The 18,522-nt window shown below is 38.2% G+C and overlaps 1 protein-coding gene across 1 annotated transcript in view; it reads right to left on the bottom strand.

Moving 5' to 3' along the window:
* The window catches only part of KIAA0895 (KIAA0895 ortholog), an 82,907-nt gene that overhangs the window by 54,919 nt on the left and 9,466 nt on the right, over window positions 1-18,522 (bottom strand). Inside the window, exon 3 of the mRNA XM_006887627.1 lies at window positions 1,524-2,212. Coding sequence (XP_006887689.1) covers window positions 1,524-2,212 — 689 coding nt within the window. The remainder of the gene's footprint in view (window positions 1-1,523; window positions 2,213-18,522) is intronic.

Raw genomic sequence — 18,522 nt, 5'->3', positions numbered from 1 at the left:
AACCCCTCCCTCTTGAGATTAACATAAAGAGGAACTTGGCCTTATCTGTAAAAGATTTCACCATTATCCTTTGTTTTGTACTTCCTTGTTTTTCTGTATAAATAAATACTCAGAGAGGCATGGCTCGGTGCCTTCAGTCATGGGAACTGTTGGCCCCCTGTTTTTCACGCTCTCTGCTCTATATCATTCCTGGCTGTTTGTCTCTTTACTATAAATTTATTCTATTCTTTGGGACCCTCGGTCTGCAACAGGAAACTATCCAAAGCTAATCTTCCAGCAGGTTTTCAGAAGCAGTTAAACACACAGGAGAGGACTACCCATCTTTATCCCATGGAGCAGCTGGCGGATTTGAAAAATGCACTTCAAGATTGCAGTGCAGGTTCTTAGCACTAGGCCAAAGAGTCTAACTGTTTCTAGTCATCCAGTCAAGGTACAATATTTAACATAAGCTCAGTGCATCTGAATTTAAAAAAAAAATAGTTCCCACTTAAGAAAAAAAGAAAACAGTGGAGAAAATTTCTTCTGACAAAAAAGCAGCAAGATCAAATGCATTTCAATTTCAAAATAAGTTTTTATAGACTAGCTTAAAAAGACTAATCAGATCCTATCTATTTATAATAAAACAGCAAAAAAATCTGCTGACCGTAAGTCCAAGGAATTGTACTATACCATCAGCATAAATGATTCTATAGAGGATGCACCCCAGGCAAAAGGAACCACAGTTTACCTACCCTGAAAAGAGATTTTCAATCACTGACAAAGCCAGTTGAAAACTAAAAACATGCACAAAATTAATTTAACCAAATATGGCCTACTTTCATAATTTCAGGCAAAACTATGCCCTAATAAAGGGTGAATATTTGGTGCTAACTAAAGCATAAAACTATGTGTAAAGTGTCTAAATAAGAGAAATCTTGAAAGAAAGTTATTATTCCTATCATAATTTGCTAATGTTGAGAATTACTTTTCAAAATATGGTTTTCTTCTTTAAATGACTTCTTAAATATTTATCAATTTTAGTAAAATGTTAACAATACCAGGGGCAAGAATCAAGACAAGTTCTCATAGCTATCTATAAAAACATCTAAGAAATCTGGGGATGTAATGGAAAAAACAAAAGTGAGAACCAGAGAGTACAGGTGCATGCAAGGAATTAAAAATTAATTTGAAAACAAAAATGTTCAGTAAGCTACACTGGTGTGCATGGGCTGGCAAGATGTCACAAGTTAACTTCCAAAGGAAAGGTTAGAAACAAAATTCAAAGGGTTCCCCACCCCCCACAATAAATGCTACCTGACACCTAGTGTGTAGTCTCTACAAATTTTCATTAGGGCAAAGCAGTTTCCAGGTAAGCTATGACATTCATCTGGAGGTCTCCTGACGTCCAAATACAGGTCCTGCCTGGAAGACAACTGTACTCCTAATATATGGGGGGGGGGGGGCTTTAAAATGCATCTTTCTTCTAAGATTGCAAATGTCTTAGCTACATTTAAATTAAGTATCACTACAGAGAGGCATTTTACCTGCTTAAGGAATCGATCAGAAGCGTGGCTGTGCTTGGCCAACACACTTGGCAGAGCAGGATTGGCATATTCAAATTGAGGATTGTAAGAATAGTCAGACTTGAAGAATTTGAATTTTTCTTTCTCTAAGTTGGTGGGCTTTATAGCAGTCAATATACAAAATTTCTTTCCGGAAAAGTCATCTTTTTCAAAACTTCTAGACAGCTGAGGCTGTGGCTTTGGCTTTGGTCCAGTGGAGAAATGAGGCCGCTTGGCCTTGGCCCGGGGTTTAGAAGGCAGCACTATGTTGTTCCCTGCAACAGAGATATCACAGGTAAACTTCACAGGACTTGACACTGAGCTTGAGCCAAAATAAGCAGGCTGCCTCTCCAGGCAGTACCAACTACCACTGCTCATCTCAGACACGGGGACTTTGATCTTGCGTAGATCTTTCCTATGAGAAGAACTAGATCGGATGGGTTTTCTACATTGTCTGTAGTAGGCAGAGGAAGATTGTCTCTGTGAGTGGTGCTTCTTCTCTTCTTTACTCTGGAGAAGGACGTTGTAGCTACTGGTTCCAGTTGTGAAAATGTCCTTCAGTATTCCCGGGGGTAAATGTGGAGTGCTTCTTTTGCTGTCAATGACCAATGAATCTTCTGCCTTTAGAACAGATGTCTTAGCAAGTTCTTGCTCAGGCCAGTGAAGCTTTTCTGTGTTAATAAACAAAATCAAAACAAAAGAAATAACAGAGATACAAGATGAAGCAAACTGCTTATTATCTGAAAAGTTTTCTGAAGGTTCTTTAAATTTTATAGTTTTTCAACAAGCTTTCAAAAAGACATTTTAAATACTAAAAGGGTATTACTAGTATATTTGTACTATTTTCATATCAAACATTGTTATTTCTCTTATTGATGCATGCTCACATGCTAAATTAGCTACAAAATTATCAGCTTCAAATCTTCTAGATGATCACAATTTAATATAGATGTATTCATTTATACTAATAATCTGTGGGCTCATCTCTACCAAAAAGGAGAATTTTGGAAAAATATATAGATTTGTTAATATCAAAGAAAAACTCCAATCAAAGTCAAAACAATCTTGAAATCTGGCACTATATACCAACAGTATATATATATTTCTGTAAAAAAAACCCTATTATCTATCTCAAAACTATTTTTTATATTAAAAAGAAGATATATGTGTGTTTTAGCATATTTTAGCATATCCTCAATAGCAATAATCAACTTATTTTCTTGACAATTTCTCCCACTTGGAAAATAATAAAAACTTTTAGTTACTGTTCCATAGATTTTGTTATAGCACCTGGCAAGCTAAGGAGAGGCCAGATCTACCTTCATATTTAATAAGTACCTCAGGCAGCGCATTACTGCTTATTACAGGAATTCTGAATGCTTCATCTTGAGTGAGTAACAGGTGTACAGGAAAAACAAAGGAACCAGGGTAGCCCAACGGTAAGGAGTTTCATGTTGTCAACCCAAAAGCATATAGCTCTGATTCATCAGATGCTGCACAAGTTAGTCTCTAAAAACCTGCTGATAGGTCAGCTATTGATTAGTTGTGACCAGATAGCCCATAACAACGGAACAGATAAACAATTTCAAAGACTTGAAATGAAATATCTCATTTCCAGAGGATAAATATCACTTGATATATAACTGTTCATACACTTACTCAAAGTTACAGTTATTTGAAATTTACAAATACATAACTCTAAAAAAGCACCTCAAAATTCACTGCCATCACATCTTTCTCCCAGGGAGCAGCTGGTAGATTAGAACAGCCAGTAGATTAGAAAAGCCAAAAGGTGTAACCTTTATGTTAACAACCTGTGAACCATACCACCAGAACTCCCTAATGAATACATGTTGTTGCTGTTGATGGTGACATCAAGTAAATTAAAACTCACAGCAACCCTATGAACAAGAGTTCTGAATCCTATCCTATCCTGTGCCACCTTCATTATCTCTGACACACTTGAGCGCACTGCTGCAGTAACTGTGTCAATCCATCTCGTCGAGGGTCTTCTCTTTCACTGACCACTCCATCCTTCCAAGCACGATGTCCCTTTCCAAGGTATAGCGTCTTCTAAACTGGGATCATGGCTCTAGAAGCACTTGTATAAATGCATTGTAATCAACCAACTTCTAAAATGAGCCTGAAGGAAATGTATTCTATGGATATTTACATAACAACAAAGTCTATTTTTAAATGTGAAAAACGTAAGGTAAAGACCATAATCTGAGGTTAAAGGGTGAGAGCAATGTGAAAAAATATTTTAAGTACAGCTTTAAGTCTATTCATACTCAATCAGAAACTGACAGTATGTGAGTTTATCTTAAGTCCTGCTCATCTGAACAACACCTATATTTGTCACTGAATCTGCCTAGAAATCTTGTAGAAATTCTTCTAGGATATGTGTCACGATTCTCTCAAACAATTCATTTTTCCAAATGAACAGACCTGCTGAGGCCAATGAGCCTCAGTGCACTTTCACCAAAGTGCACAATTTAAAGAAAACCTATTTGCTATACAAATATACAAACCCTTGTGCCTTTAACCTCACCTTTCGGCTCATACTACAGAAGTAGTTTCAAACCTAGATGACTTGGGTAGGAAGGCTCTGGAAATCGGATACATTTTCTCATTTCAATTATCCGAAAATTGTTTATCCATATATACCTGTTACTCATAACTAAATAACAACAATAAAAGCAACTACCATTTGTCAACACATCTATGTTAGTTTGGGATTTCACCAAGATGTATACCTCATCTGAGAAGAATGGGAATCCCAGAACACTTGATCATTCTAATGCGAAACTTATACTTGGACCAGGAGGCAGTCGTCAGAACAGAGCAAGGGAACACTGCATGGTTTAAAATTGGGAAGGGCGTACGCCAGGGATGCATCCTATCTCCATACCTCTTCAACCTATATGCAGAACAGATTATCTGGGAGGCTGGGCTCTATAAGGAGAAATGTGGGGTCAAGATTGGTGGACGATTTATCAACAATCTGCGTTATGCGGATGACACAACCCTGCTTGCTGAAACTGAAGAGGACCTGAAGCGCCTGCTGCAGAGTGTCAAGGACTGCAGCCTACAATATGGATTGAGGCTCAATGTCAAGAAAACAAAGATTCTCACCACTGGACCAATTGGCAGCATCAGGATGGATGGTGAAGAGATTGAGACTGTACACAGCTTTAGCTTGCTTGGCTCCACAGTCAACAGTCTTGGCACCAGCAGCCAGGAAATTAAAAGGCGCATTGCCATGGGAAAGTCTGCTGTCAGGGACCTCTCCAAAGTACTGAAGAGCAATGGTGTCTCTCTGGACACTAAGGTGCATCTGATACAGGCCATGGTCTTCACAATCACTTGTTATGCATCACAGAGTTGAACAATGACCAAGGAGGATAGAAAGAGAATTGATGCTTTTGAGCTGTGGTGCTAGAGAAGAGTATTGAGAATACCATAGACTGCTAGGAAAACAAACAGATTTGTCCTGGAAAGGGTTAAACCGGGTGGCTCTTTGGAGGCAAGGATTCTGAGGCTCCATCCATACTTTGGACATGTTGTGAGGACAGACCAGTCCTTAGAGAGGGACATCATGCTTGGGAGAGTGGAGGGACAGCGCAGGAGACTGGTCCTTAGAGAGGGACATCATGCTTGGGAGGGAGGAGGGACAGCGCAGGAGAGGAAGGCCCGCTATGAGGTGGATTGATTCAGTGACTGGGATAATTGGGATGGGAGTGTCAGAGACAGTGCGAATGACAGAGGACAGAGCGGAGTTTAGGGCTGTTGTACAGAGGGTCGCTATGAGTCGCAAGCGACTCAGTGGCACATAACAACAACAACATACATCATCTACACTTAAACTTTAACAATATTATATGATCAGAAAGCAGTATATGACCATTTGTGTAGGTAGCAACAAATATTCAGTATCATGTCTGCCAAATGCATTGTTAACCTTTCTTCCTCTATTTATGATACAACATTCCAGTAATATAGTGATTCAGATAAGGATAATTCTAAGATAACATTAGGACTATGCTTTAATTAGCTTCATCTTCCCAACATTTAGCACAGTATTTGGCAGGCAGACAATAAAATGTTCATCGAATAGATTAATTAATGAATTATCCTTACAATACCATTCTCAAACCATTCTAGATGAAGAGGTACTTGTAGTTCTTGGAACAGTCTACATATCTATCAGACTATTGCAGAAAGAGAAGAGGCTACACCAGTGGTCCTCAATCACAGGTGGTTTTCTCCAGGGAGGACATCTGGCAAGGTCTGGAGACACACTTTTTTAGTGTCCGTCACACTAAAGGAAGGGGGAGAGGTGTGAGAGCAGAGGTGACAGTGATAATGGCACCTAGCACACAGAAACCCAGGAAGATGCTAAGCGTCCTTCAAGAAACAGGACAGCGCAGCAACAAGAAAAGAGAACTCTGCCTAAATGTTAAATCTCAGAAGCCAAAGGTCTGCTATGAACAAACAGTACCTATCAAAAGTGATGAGAACAATCTAAATACATAAAGGGCTTTAACATGTGTGTTTTTTTAAATTTGTATTTTCTAGACTAACAGATTAAGTCTGAATTCAAGTGTTTAAAAAGAACATTAAAGACAACCTAAAATTCCCAGGGGCTAAATTTTAAAAATGCTAGATAAACTATATGTACACGTTCAGAGGTAGGAGCTAGATTACATATGGTCACGTGGAAAGTGGGCTGCACAGAGACACCATTCAGAAAATGCTAAAGACTCAAGCAGCTAAAAACAAACAGGACAAAGAAACAAAACTCTAATTACAGGCCAGTAGGTTCTGATTCCTCAGGTGCTTTGGACTATGTGTTGCCAAGTGATAGTCAAAACCAGGCACACTGTGCAAACATGAGCAGGTACACCAGGGCAAAGCCAGAACCTAAATTCCCAAGAACAATGTCAGTTTCCCTAAAAATACAGTCCATGTTTAGGAGACAAGAGGTGCTAATGAAAGGAGACTGAAATAGACACTAACCAGGAAAGAGTACAAGAAATGAGACAAAAACAAGGGTAACATAAGCTTACAGAAGAAGCCGGGTAAGGTCTAGGTGCAGGTAAGAAGGGAACAGAAGGAAATCAAATTATTTCAATTTATCTTCATAATAAAAAAGAGTAATATAAATGGAACCACTATATCAAATAAAGGTAAATTACTAAAACTTTTCTGAAAGATTTCTTATTTGATAGTTCAAATATACATGATGTGCTGTTTTAAAAAAAAATAATATTCAATGTAAGTGCTTCCTTTGGTTCTCATGAGTCATGAGTTCTACGAGCAGAGCTGAGCTTATAGAATTGTTCTGTCATAAAGCAGCAATGGAATGACTTCCAAATTCCTAATTTTCCCCCATCTCAAACAACCCAAACACTTGGGGATATTAAAACACAGAAAAAGAGAAAAAGCTTTAAATAATCTGTGAAAGTACTCAATTACTTCACTAGAGCAGATAGGAGAGTGCTGGTGTGCACATGAAAGAAACCCCTTCCACCAGGAGCTCAGGAGCTCACTAGCACTTAGGTTCACTTGCCAATTATCTATCTACCTGGGAAGCTTGGTCAGCACGTCTATTTTAAGCTCCATCTGCTGCATGGGTTTGCCAATGCCATACCTATTTAATAAACACCTATCTTGCCAAACCTTGGTTGGCCCATGAGGTTCAAAAAAGTAGGGCACGTGGTCTTTATATAACTCATACAAGACAAATGTAAATTAATACCATGGAATCTCACTAATCTTACTTTAACTGTATTAAAAGTACTAAAAAAAAATTGCCTGCTGTCAAGTTGACAGAAGAGTGCAAAAACCTCATGGGTTTTCCAAGGCTATAATCTTGGAAGCTAGCTGTCACAGAAGGACTATTCTTGCTGTTGTCAGAAACGACTCAGTTGATCCTCTAGTGGGTTTTCTGAGGCAGTTAATCACACTAGAGGAGAAAGCCCACTGTCTCCTGCAGAGTAGCTGGTGGATTTGAACTGCTTGCCTCTGGGTTGGCAGCACAGTTCCCTACCACAATTCCAGCAAACTCCCTTTACAGAACAGTTAGTGGGTTCTAATTGCTTACCTTCTAGTTGAGCTGGGTGTTTAATTACTGCACCACATCAGACGCCTATTCAAAGGTAAAGAACTTAAAAAAACACTCTTATTGTCATGTTAAATGCCATTATTTACTTTATGAACAAATTAGGTTCTGAATGTAGTAAGAACACAGAAGGTTAATAAAAAAATATTCCGGTTGTATAGCCTGGTTCCTCACCAAAACATGGGAGGTTTAAGTCTATTGACAGGAGCCTTGAAAGGAAGGCCTGGTGATCCACTTCTGATTCTGAAAATCAGCTGTGAAAAGCATATGGGGCACAGCCCTATTTTAACACTTATAAGGCTGCCATGGAATTCAATAGCAACTGTCTTTGTTCTTTTTAATATAGTTTATTAAAAACACTCTCTTCTTCTGACTCATTTTCTATCAAAAGGTAAGACTTTTTAAGTATAAACACATTTCTCTGGTAGAAGTAGAACTCATCTACCTTGAAAAGCATTTAAGTAATTGAAAATCATGTTTCCTCATATCAAAGATCTATGTAATACAGGATTTCAGCCAACAGTACTGTTTACTATAGTAGGGAATGAACAACAATTTATGTTGAATAAAAAGATCACTGATACAAAAATGTGGAAATTAGGGGAGAAAGGACAATCACAGTACTATACTGATATACTGAGTATAGTCACAAATGGGTGACTATACTGAAATTACACACACAATGAAAGCTTAATATGTATCTGGAACAGAAGAAAAGGACAAGATTCCTGGTTTTCATTTCTAGCTGTTTCAATGATCTCCCTGTAATATTAGCTTAATCACTGTACCCATCAACACCTTATGTTCCTCACTGAAAAAAACGGAAGGGAATGAGGGTGTGTGTGTGAAGCAAGGGGTGAGAGGGTGAAGGGTGTGTGTGTGTGTGTGTGTGTGTGTGTGCATGCGCTGAGCTCTTAAGTGTTTCACCTATGAACAGATAAGGCCTTATAAGAATTAAAAAATCACTGGCTGAACAGAATATCTCATGAAAATGATGCTTAACCTATTTGACCTACAAAATGTCAACTTCATATAGTTCACAAATAATTATGAAAACTCAGAATCTGTGAAACCATAGATACCAAGGGAAAAAAGGCAAGATGAGCCCAAATAAATCATCTCTAAGCAAGAGAAATAATTTTATCAACTATTTCATCACTTAAAATTCAAGCAATATATATTAATAGAGGAAAGGATGACCAAACTCATTATGTAGCAACACTACAAAACCATGAAAAGGAACCCACTGAGGTCACATACAACATGGATGATTCTCAGACAATGCTGGGCAAACAAAACCAGGACCCTCTGCAAGGGAGTATCAAGGAGTCTATGTGATACTAGAAATGTCTTCTTTGTTGTTCTGGGCAATGATCATCATGTTTAAAGGCTGGTGTACTTTACTGTATGCTATACTATAAAAAACAATTCCTCTTTTAAAAACATAATTCATGCCAAATCCTATGCATTATAAAATCTTTATATTCAATAGCATTGAAATTATTTTCACAAATAAAAGTGAGAAAAAGATGGGCGAACACCGATAATGTCACTCAGAAATTAAGAAAGTTAAGATTTTTAAAATTTCGTAGTCACAGTTAGCATGTTAGTGACATTCTCTTAGCAATGATCGGTGATAGTTTTTTCTGCAGGGAGTTTTGGAACATTATTGTTCCGTTATTTTTTACTGTTATAAATTTGCAAGATATTCTAAAATGTCAAAAAAATTACAATAAAAAAGGTCATTAAATATCATTCAAAAAACAACTGCAAACATGCCAACAAATAAAGACTCCTGTATCTTCTCACTTGGGATAAAGACAAAACTCCTAACTATGACACATGATCACTTGATCTTTTATCATCCTTATTTACTGTCCAAGTTTCAGATGCTTAGCAACTAAATGAAAAAAACCATGGCTTAGATAAAGTGCACCTAATCTTTAAACTAATATCATTGTTCTTTAGTAGCTGGAAGCAAGGTCCTTGACAAATTTTGCCAGTGTGATAAGTCTTTAGATTTCTTGATTGCTGGTTCTAAGGGTATTGATTGTGGGTCCAAGTAAGATGAAACCATTAGCAATTTCAGTCTTTTCTCCATCTATCATGATCCTGCCTATTGGTTTAGTGGTGAGGATTTTTGTTTTCTTGGTGTTGAGATGTAATCTATATTGAAGGATGCAATATCCCTGATCTCCCAAGCAAGTGTTTTAAGTCCTCTTCACTTTCAGCAAGCAAAGCTGTGTCATCTGCATACTTCAGGTTGTTGATGAATCTTTCTTCAATCCTAACGTCACATTCTTCTTCAGCCTCTAGTCCAGCCTCTCATTATTTGCTCAGCATACAGATTCGACAGGTATGGAGAAAGGATACAGCTTTGACACACTCCTTTCTTGATTTTAAACCATGCAGTGTTCTCTTGCAGTTAGTTGTTGTAATCAGGGGTCTTCAAATTATGTGCAACTCACAGTGTCCTTTTATACAACAGAACTAGACACTGCCGAGTCCTGCATCATCCTCACAATCACTGCCATATTTGCGGCCATGGTTTGAGGCCAAGGTAGCTACGGTGTCAATACATTTCATGATAGGTCTTCTTTCCCATTAAACTTCTACTTTATTAAGCAAGATGTCTTCCTCCAGGGACAGACCACTTCTGATAACATGTCCAAAGTACATAAGATGCAGTCTCACCATGTTCACCTTCTAAAGAAGCATTCTGGCTATATTTCTTCCAAGATACATTTATTAACTCTTCTGCTACTCCACAGCATATCCAATATTTTTCATCAATGTTATCATTCAAATGCATCAATTTTTCCTGGGTTGTTTTTTTTTTATTCAATGTCCAGCTTTCACACATATGTGAGATGACACTAAAATTACAATGTGCCGCCACAACAAGATAAAGGTAAACAACCCAACTGAAAAATGGGCACAAGGGTATAGCAGACACTTCACCAAAAAAAAACATTCAGATGGCGAACAAACACATGAAGAAGTGTTCAAAATCCCTAGCTCTAAGAGATATGCAAATCAAAACAACTATGAGATATCATCTTACCCCAGTAAGAATAGCAAAATTCAACAGAGCAGCAAACAGCAAATGCTGGCGAGACTGTGGAGGAACTGGAAGCCTTATTCACTGTAGGTGGGAGTGTAAAATGTTGCAGCCACTATGGAAGGCAGTATGGCACTTTCTCAAAAAGTTGGAAATAGAAATACCATCTGACCCAGTAATTCCACTATTGGGAATATACCCTAAAGAAACCAGAACTTCACTCAAGCAGATATATGCACACCCATGTTCACAATAACAAAGAGTTGGAAACTACCCAAGTGCCCGACAACAAACGAATGGATAGAGGAGCTGTGGTATATTCACACAATGGAATACTATGCAACATTGAAAAACAAGGAATTCATGAAATATCATACAAAATGGGTGGCCCTGGAGGACATTATGCTGAGTGAAATATCTCAGTCCCGAAAGGACAAATACTGCATAGTGCCACTCTTATAAAACAGGGCTGACATCAGGGTTGGGGGGAACCTAAGGAAAGAGGAGATAAATAATGTATACTGCATTGAAACAGATGAGGGAGAGAACTGTTTAAAAGGAATATAGGACTAGGTGTTATTTTCATGAGAAGATTATAGAAAAAGACATTCATAGTAAAGTGGACTATAGACTTTGGGGAGGGTTGTAGACCAATGAAATTTTTTTTTCTTTTCAAAGAGAAAAATGAACTGGGGGGAGAGGTAGGCAGGAAAATGTGCAACGATGAATGAATGGGGGGAAATTAAATGTAAAGAATATGCTGTAAAAAATACATATGTTGCATTAAAAATCATTAATTAAAAAATTACAATGTGCATTACATTACAGGTGACTGTAAAATATCAATGGCTTTAGTAAGGTACAACTTAGTCCCCAAAGAGGTATCTTTGCTTTTTAACATTTTAAAAATGTCATTTGCAAGATTTGCCCAATATGTCACTTGACTTCTTTAGTACTACTTCCATGAGTTGACAGTGGATACAAGGAAAATAAATCCATGACAACTTCACTATTTTCTGTTTTCAGTGTTGCTTACTGGTCCAGTTGTAAGGATTTTGGTTTAAGCTGAGATCAAATCCATTGTGAAGTCTTTGATATTTATCAGTAGGTGTTTCAAATTTTCTTTATATATTTTTTGGCAGCAAGGTTGCACATCACAGGCTGTCAACTAGTCTTCCTCTAACGCTGATGCTGCATTGTTTTATATTTAGTCAAGCATCTTAGATTATTTGTTCAGTATAAAGACTAAGTATAGTAAAAGCATGTAGTCCTGATTCATACTTTCTGTGACTTTAAACCATGTGGTGTTCCCTTGTTCTGCTTCTCAGGCTATACCCAGGTTCCAGAGGAGCAAAATTATGAGTCATACCTGTTGAATACCTTGGAATAGTCAACAAAACACTCTGACATTCTCTGCTTCCAGCCAAGATCCACCTAACTCAGCAATAATATCCCACATTAATTTCTGGCTGTATTGCTCCAGCCATTTCAAAGTTGTCTTTTATTCTCCCTATTACTATTTTTTTTACATTTTCATTTGCAGCTTGTTTCCTTAATCTTTCCTTTAAGTTTTTTTGTGCTTTTCTGAAGTCCTTATCTTAGCTGTGTGTGGGTAATGTTGTATGTATTTACCTCAGGTATTGGCCAGTGCCACTGATTCTCTATTTAAAGAACTTCCTTTCATATTCCTTGTGGGGCCAGTCTGGTCTCTACAGATGCCCTTAGTTTCCTTTTCTGATTATCTGGCAACGTCTTCATTTCACTTAACCAACACTTTGGAAAGCCAATTTATTTCCAGCATTGTTTATAATGAGGACTCAAGAGTCTAACTGGTGTCCCTTTTCAAGTGATATGTCACTTTTATTAGCTGCTTCATCAATTTTTTCACCCATAGTTTTGGAAGGTCTGATTATGCCATCTTTGGTTAATATGGGGGGGAAGACTATGCTATGTAATGGAGTTCTAATAGCAAAATTTGTAGTTTCACTGCTACCCCAAAATCCATGTGACACAGGAAATTTAAATCCACCAGCAGCTTCAGTCCCATGGGGGAGAGAGAGACAGAATCCTCCCTTTTGCTTGTCTCAGAAACCCTAGAGAGGATCTGTAGGAGTTAGAATTGACTCAAAGGTAGTGATTCTGAGAGTCTGGGTTCTCCTATATGGGGTCTACCAAGTTTTTGGTAAAGAACTTCTTTTCAAGAAGTTGGCTCCAACTTGACAAGACACGGCTTGAAAGCACATCACACAACAATCAGCGATGGTCCAGCAATGAGAACTTGTGTTTCTTAATGTTGAGATGTAACCTATATTGAATGCTGGAGTCTTCTTCAGTTATAGTTTTTTTAAAAAATAGGATTACTGTTATGTGTCATTGAGTCAGAAATGATTCAGAGCTGACCTAGTGGGTTTTCAGAGGCTGTAAATCAAGCAGGAGGTGAATTCCTATTTCTCTCCCATAAAACAGCTAGTGGATTCAAACTCTGAGCTTTTGGGTTGGCAGCACAACTCCTTACCAACTAGACTACCAGAGCTCCCTAGCAGAGGAGTAGGCAAAAAAAGTGTTGTTGTTGTTGTTATGTGCCATCGAGTGCTTGCGACTCATAGTGACCCTATGTAAAACAGTCCTAAAACCTGCTCTATCCTGTGCCAATCTTATTGTCTGTGACACACCTATCTATCCCCATTACTCAGACACTGAGTCAATCCATCTCACCAAGGGTCTTTCTCTCTTGCACTGTCTTTCTACCCTCCCAAGCATGATGCCCCACTCCAAGGACTGGTCCCTCCTTGCAACATGTCCAAAGTATGTCAGATGAAGCTTCAGAATCCTTGCCTCCAAGAAGCAACCTGGTCTCAGCCTCTCTAGGACAAACCTGTTGTTTTCCTAGCAATCCATGAGTATATTCAATACTCTTCTTCAGCACCACAGCTCAAAGACATCAATTGTCCTTTTACCGGAACCCTAATGTGGGGACTGGTCAATTTTGTCATCTTGTTATGTGTTGTTAAAACAACTGTGACTCATAGCAGCCCTATGCAAAATGGCTCCAAACCCTGTTCTGTCACAAGCTAATCTGTCTCTGACACACTCACCCTCATTGCCCCTGTTACTGTGTCACTCCTTCTCATCTGGGGTCTTCCTCCCCTGCCAGGTATAATTTGAATCATTTTAGAGTCTCAGATATCTCATAGTCTTCAAGAAAACATGACCCAAGGTCTGTGTGCTGAAACTTCCTCAATCTAGGAGCAGAAAGGTAGCACCACAAAGATGGTGAGCAGTGGTAGCAGAATCATGACAGCAGTAGACCAACAGAACTAGAAGACTAGCTCAATACCTAGAAGTAGATTACTGGCCCATGGAGTAAGAAAGTTAGTGCCCTCGAGCAGGAGACTTGCTAGCAGAGGAGGTGCCCTCTGGCATGTGTTGGAGAACCAGGCTTGCTGACTTGTGAAACTAGAGCTGAGGACCTTCAGGATTAGGTATGCTAGCAGAGCAAGGTGCTAGGTGCTTTTGGGAATACTGTAGTTAGAATAATTAAAGTTTTGTAATACTTGCCCAAGCAGAGCAGAAGCAAAGGCAAGAAGCTTACGTCTGAGAAAGACTATGAGCATGGTTGTGAGAAACCATCCTCATTAAGTAACTATATCCCAAGCATTTATAAACTTGAATTATAACTTATTACTTCCCTAACAAACTGTGCAATGATGAGTGTAGTCCACAGTTCTGTGTGGCTGGCCACTGCAACAAATTACGGACTCTAGCAGAAAAGGAATGAGAGAGAGAACTGGCTGGTGTCAGACTTGGTTTATTTAAAAAAAGAAAAAATAAGAAAGATACAAACAAAAAAATTTAAAAAAAGAATAAAGAAAGAAAAGGTTTGGAGTATGAAGGCAGGAGCTCTCACTGCCACCTAAAGGTGGGCAGGTTTGGTGGCAAGAGAAACAGGGTTGGTTGGGGGTTCAAACTATGGTTCCCAGATGGTCAGGACTAGGGTTTTTATGTTAATATTATGATGGATGGTACAGGGAGAGAGATAATGCTCCTCTGGTCACTTAGACATGGATGTGTGGGTGCTGTTGTGTTAGCTACAGCCAGTAATCAGGCCTTGGCCCTGACCCAATGCAGGGTCAGAGAGAGCTGCCCAGGTCTAGTCAGAGAGGGAACTTCCTGCATACACTAGTCTATTACTCTGACAGGGACTTAATGTTGTTTTCATTCAGTTTCTCCTTCCAATCAATATCTGACCCAAATCTTTAACCTTCTGTTTGATGCTCAGGGGTCCAAAGTACCATCTGTATCTGCCTTACTTGGTTTCTCAGGTATTTGCTTTAGGGGGATGGCACGGTGTGTCCAAACCACCACTTGGGGCCAACTGTTAAATGAGAGCTTGATGATGAATTTTGTAGCTTACATCAAATAGTTACTGCAACAGTGTGATTTTGTTGTTGTTGAGCTGATTTTATTACCTTTCCTAATGGAGAACATGAGCTTTAGAAAAGTAGCTTTTAGGGTTTGAATCGCAGCTCTGTTTAGTATTTAACTGTGTGAACTTGGCTAAGTTGCTTTGTATGATAATTTTCTCTTCTGTAAAATTAATTAATACTACTACATAATTCACATTATTGTCCTAAGAATTAAAAGTTACTCTTTGTAAAATGTTGAGAAAGTGCTGGCCTCCAGTAAGCAGCATTTATTACTATCAATATTATACCTAGCTCCGATAAAACTCCATGAAACAATAGAAGGGAAAATGTTTAGGATAATTAAATTTGGTTATCCAAGTTAATAAAAATATAAAATAAATACTGTATCTTAGAACCAAATTATTAATAACTCTAAGATAATAAATGATCTCATGATTATGAGAAGGCAAAAAAAATCCTTTTCTGGAATTGACTGCATTTTCAAACAATAAATGTAATAGATATATAGTTCCTATTTTATTTTACTCCACCAATCAATACTTCTATAGGAAGTAATAGTTATAATATACATTTAAATTATGACTAGAATCAAAAGTGGGTAAGATAGAGAAAATTATTTTGGAAACAAATGCTACGAGGCTGCTTTAAAAAACTAAAAAAACCAGTAACCAACCAGTCTGTTCTGTGTTTATAGCTGTTCTAATGCTTTAAGAAAATAAAAATGTTTCAATCAATAACACAAAAAAATCAAGTTCTGAAAAACAGGAGACCATGGGCTGTATAGCCTGTAGATTGTTGATCTGCTAACCCAGAAGCTGGACCGAGGTACACCAGTAGCTCTAACAGAGAAAGATGGGAAATTTTCTCCAAGTGATTTACAGTCTCCAAATACCTGCCAGAAGGTGAGTATGAGTTTGTTCTGATGAGATGTCAGTGAGCTGCTCTTCTTTTTGCTGGTTTTACTTTTTTGTTGTTTTGGATTTTTTAAAAAAGACTAATTTTAAAGAACGTTTACAGAGATTTTGGATTTCCATTCATTCATTGTTGCATTTTTCTCCCTGTCCACCCTTGCCCCCCAGTTCGCTCTTCTCTTTGAAAAGTAAAATTCTTTCATTGGTATACAATTTCCGACCCAGTACAACTCTACTATGCAACCTTCATTCTGGACGCTTGTCATAATCATAATACCTAATCATATTAGACAGGTAGAAAAAAGTAGTTAAAAGCATGTTTTCAATTAAACTCTAAGTTTCTGGATGTAGTTGGTGGGTTTTCTGAAATTTTTGTGAAATGCAGGACACAAGGATATGGATAGCTATTTTAACTGGTGCAGTGCCTTATCAAAGGAATAATGACCTCGCCAGTTATTTTCATTCAACATTCTGACTTATCACGATCCACTCTAGGTTTTCTGAGGTTACATATCTTAATGGGAGGAGACTACCCATCTTTTTCCTTGGGAGCTGCTAGTGAATCTGAATTTCTGGACAAACCCAGCTTTTTGGGTTAGTGGCATAACACACTACGAACTCTGAGTCAGAGTTCAGAATTTCTCAGAATTGCTATTTTCATTTTTACTGTACTACTGAAATTATTTATTTCAAGACATGTGACACATAGAGGTAGACTGACAGTTTACTGCCATTAGTTAAATTAGGGGAAAGAAGCTGAAGTAAGAGAAGCGGATCCATTATTTTATGAAGTATTTCTCTTCAAACTTCCAACTCCACATACTAAAATATTAGGAGATCCATTTTGTATTGCTATTTGGTCAGAATACCAATTTTATAATACTATGTATTATCTATGATTGCTATGCTTTTGGAAAATGAAAACAATATACATTCTTTCTGAATCTTTATCTAATAAACTGTAATGTGATAAGAAGAGGTTACAGTTTCCTCCAAGACAGTGGTTCTCTGCCACAGTTTGGACATTTCTGGATGGCACAACTGGAGGGGTCACACAATGCTACTAACTAAACATCCAGCAAAGTGCAGGTGAGCTCCCTGTCACAAAGAATTATCAGATCTAAAATGTTCATAGTGTTTGTAAACCCAGCTAAGAAAATACCATAAGGGAGTTATGGTTTTGGTTTGGTGATGTTTGTTTGTAACTGTAGATATTTCATTGTATTGTAAGATTAAAGAGCATGTTGTTGTTATGTACTGTGAATTGGAACTCACAGCCAACCACCCAGAGATCTTTCAAAGACTGTAAATAGCATGGCAGGAGACTGCTCAAAAATGAGCTCCAACACTTGGCCAAGGGTGGCCCACATCAGGTCCTCGTGGCTGACAGGACTAACAGGCCCCAGCTCCCAGCTGGAAACAAAGGAAGATGCTTCAGCGATTTAGATCCTCCCAGAAGAACTGTGGGTGAGCATTAACATTACTCATAAGTATATTCGTTTTCTCCTGGACACAAAAGCCTACTATCTGGTCCTAAAAGCCTTCTGAGGTCCTAACTCTTCTCACTATTTCTTAGTTGTTGGAATTGACGGAAAACCTCATAAACAGTTCCTTACTTCACCTCTGCCTTGCATGCGGACTTCCAAGTTGTAAAACAACCCAGTGATGAATGGAATTTGCTCCAGGCCTTAAGAACAATAAATGACATAGTTGAACCTCTAAAAAAAAACAAATGAGCTCCAAGAGAGCTCTGATGGCCCAGTGGCAAGAAGCTGCACTGCAATCCCAGAGATATGTAGTTCAAATCCACCAGATGCTCTGCTGGAGAAGGAGGGGCAATCTCCTCCTGTACCAGTCAGATCCAATTTGACTATACACACACAAAAAAAATAATAACTAAAATTTTAAAAAGAGCTCCATTGGAGCAGCGGGCTGATTCAAAATGCCTCTTGTTTGACAGCACATGTCTTACTTCAAACACATTTAAAAAAAAAACACTAATGCCTATTTAAGTTGCCTCTTTGATCTTGGATTCTATAATTTTTCTGCTTCAAGTAACATAAACAGTTGAGATAAAAAACTGTAACATCACGATTGTACAAAATCAGCTCCCTATTTTATAACCCTTGGCATAAAATTAAGTTTATAAAGAAATTTAGTTTCTCACACATACTAAAAAGCCAATCATGGTGAGGTGAAGGAAATGGGAAGGATGTTTTGAAAAAAAAAAAGTATTCAAACTTTGTAACTAAATCATTGCTGTTGTTGTTATGTGCCATCGAGTCGCTTGCGGCTCATAGCGACCCTATGTACAACAGCCCTAAACCATGCTCTATCCTGTGCCAATCTCATTGCCTCTGACACACCCATCCCGATTACCCCAGCCACTGAATTAATCCACCTCATAGAGGGTCTTCCCCTCCTGCGCTGTCCCTCTACTCTACCCAGCATGATGTCC

This window comes from Elephantulus edwardii, unplaced genomic scaffold (genome assembly GCF_000299155.1).
Source record: "Elephantulus edwardii isolate Elephantulus edwardi_28Jun2011 unplaced genomic scaffold, EleEdw1.0 scaffold00059, whole genome shotgun sequence".
NCBI lineage: Eukaryota > Metazoa > Chordata > Mammalia > Macroscelidea > Macroscelididae > Elephantulus > Elephantulus edwardii.
This window is presented reverse-complemented; position numbering and strand designations above follow the sequence as displayed.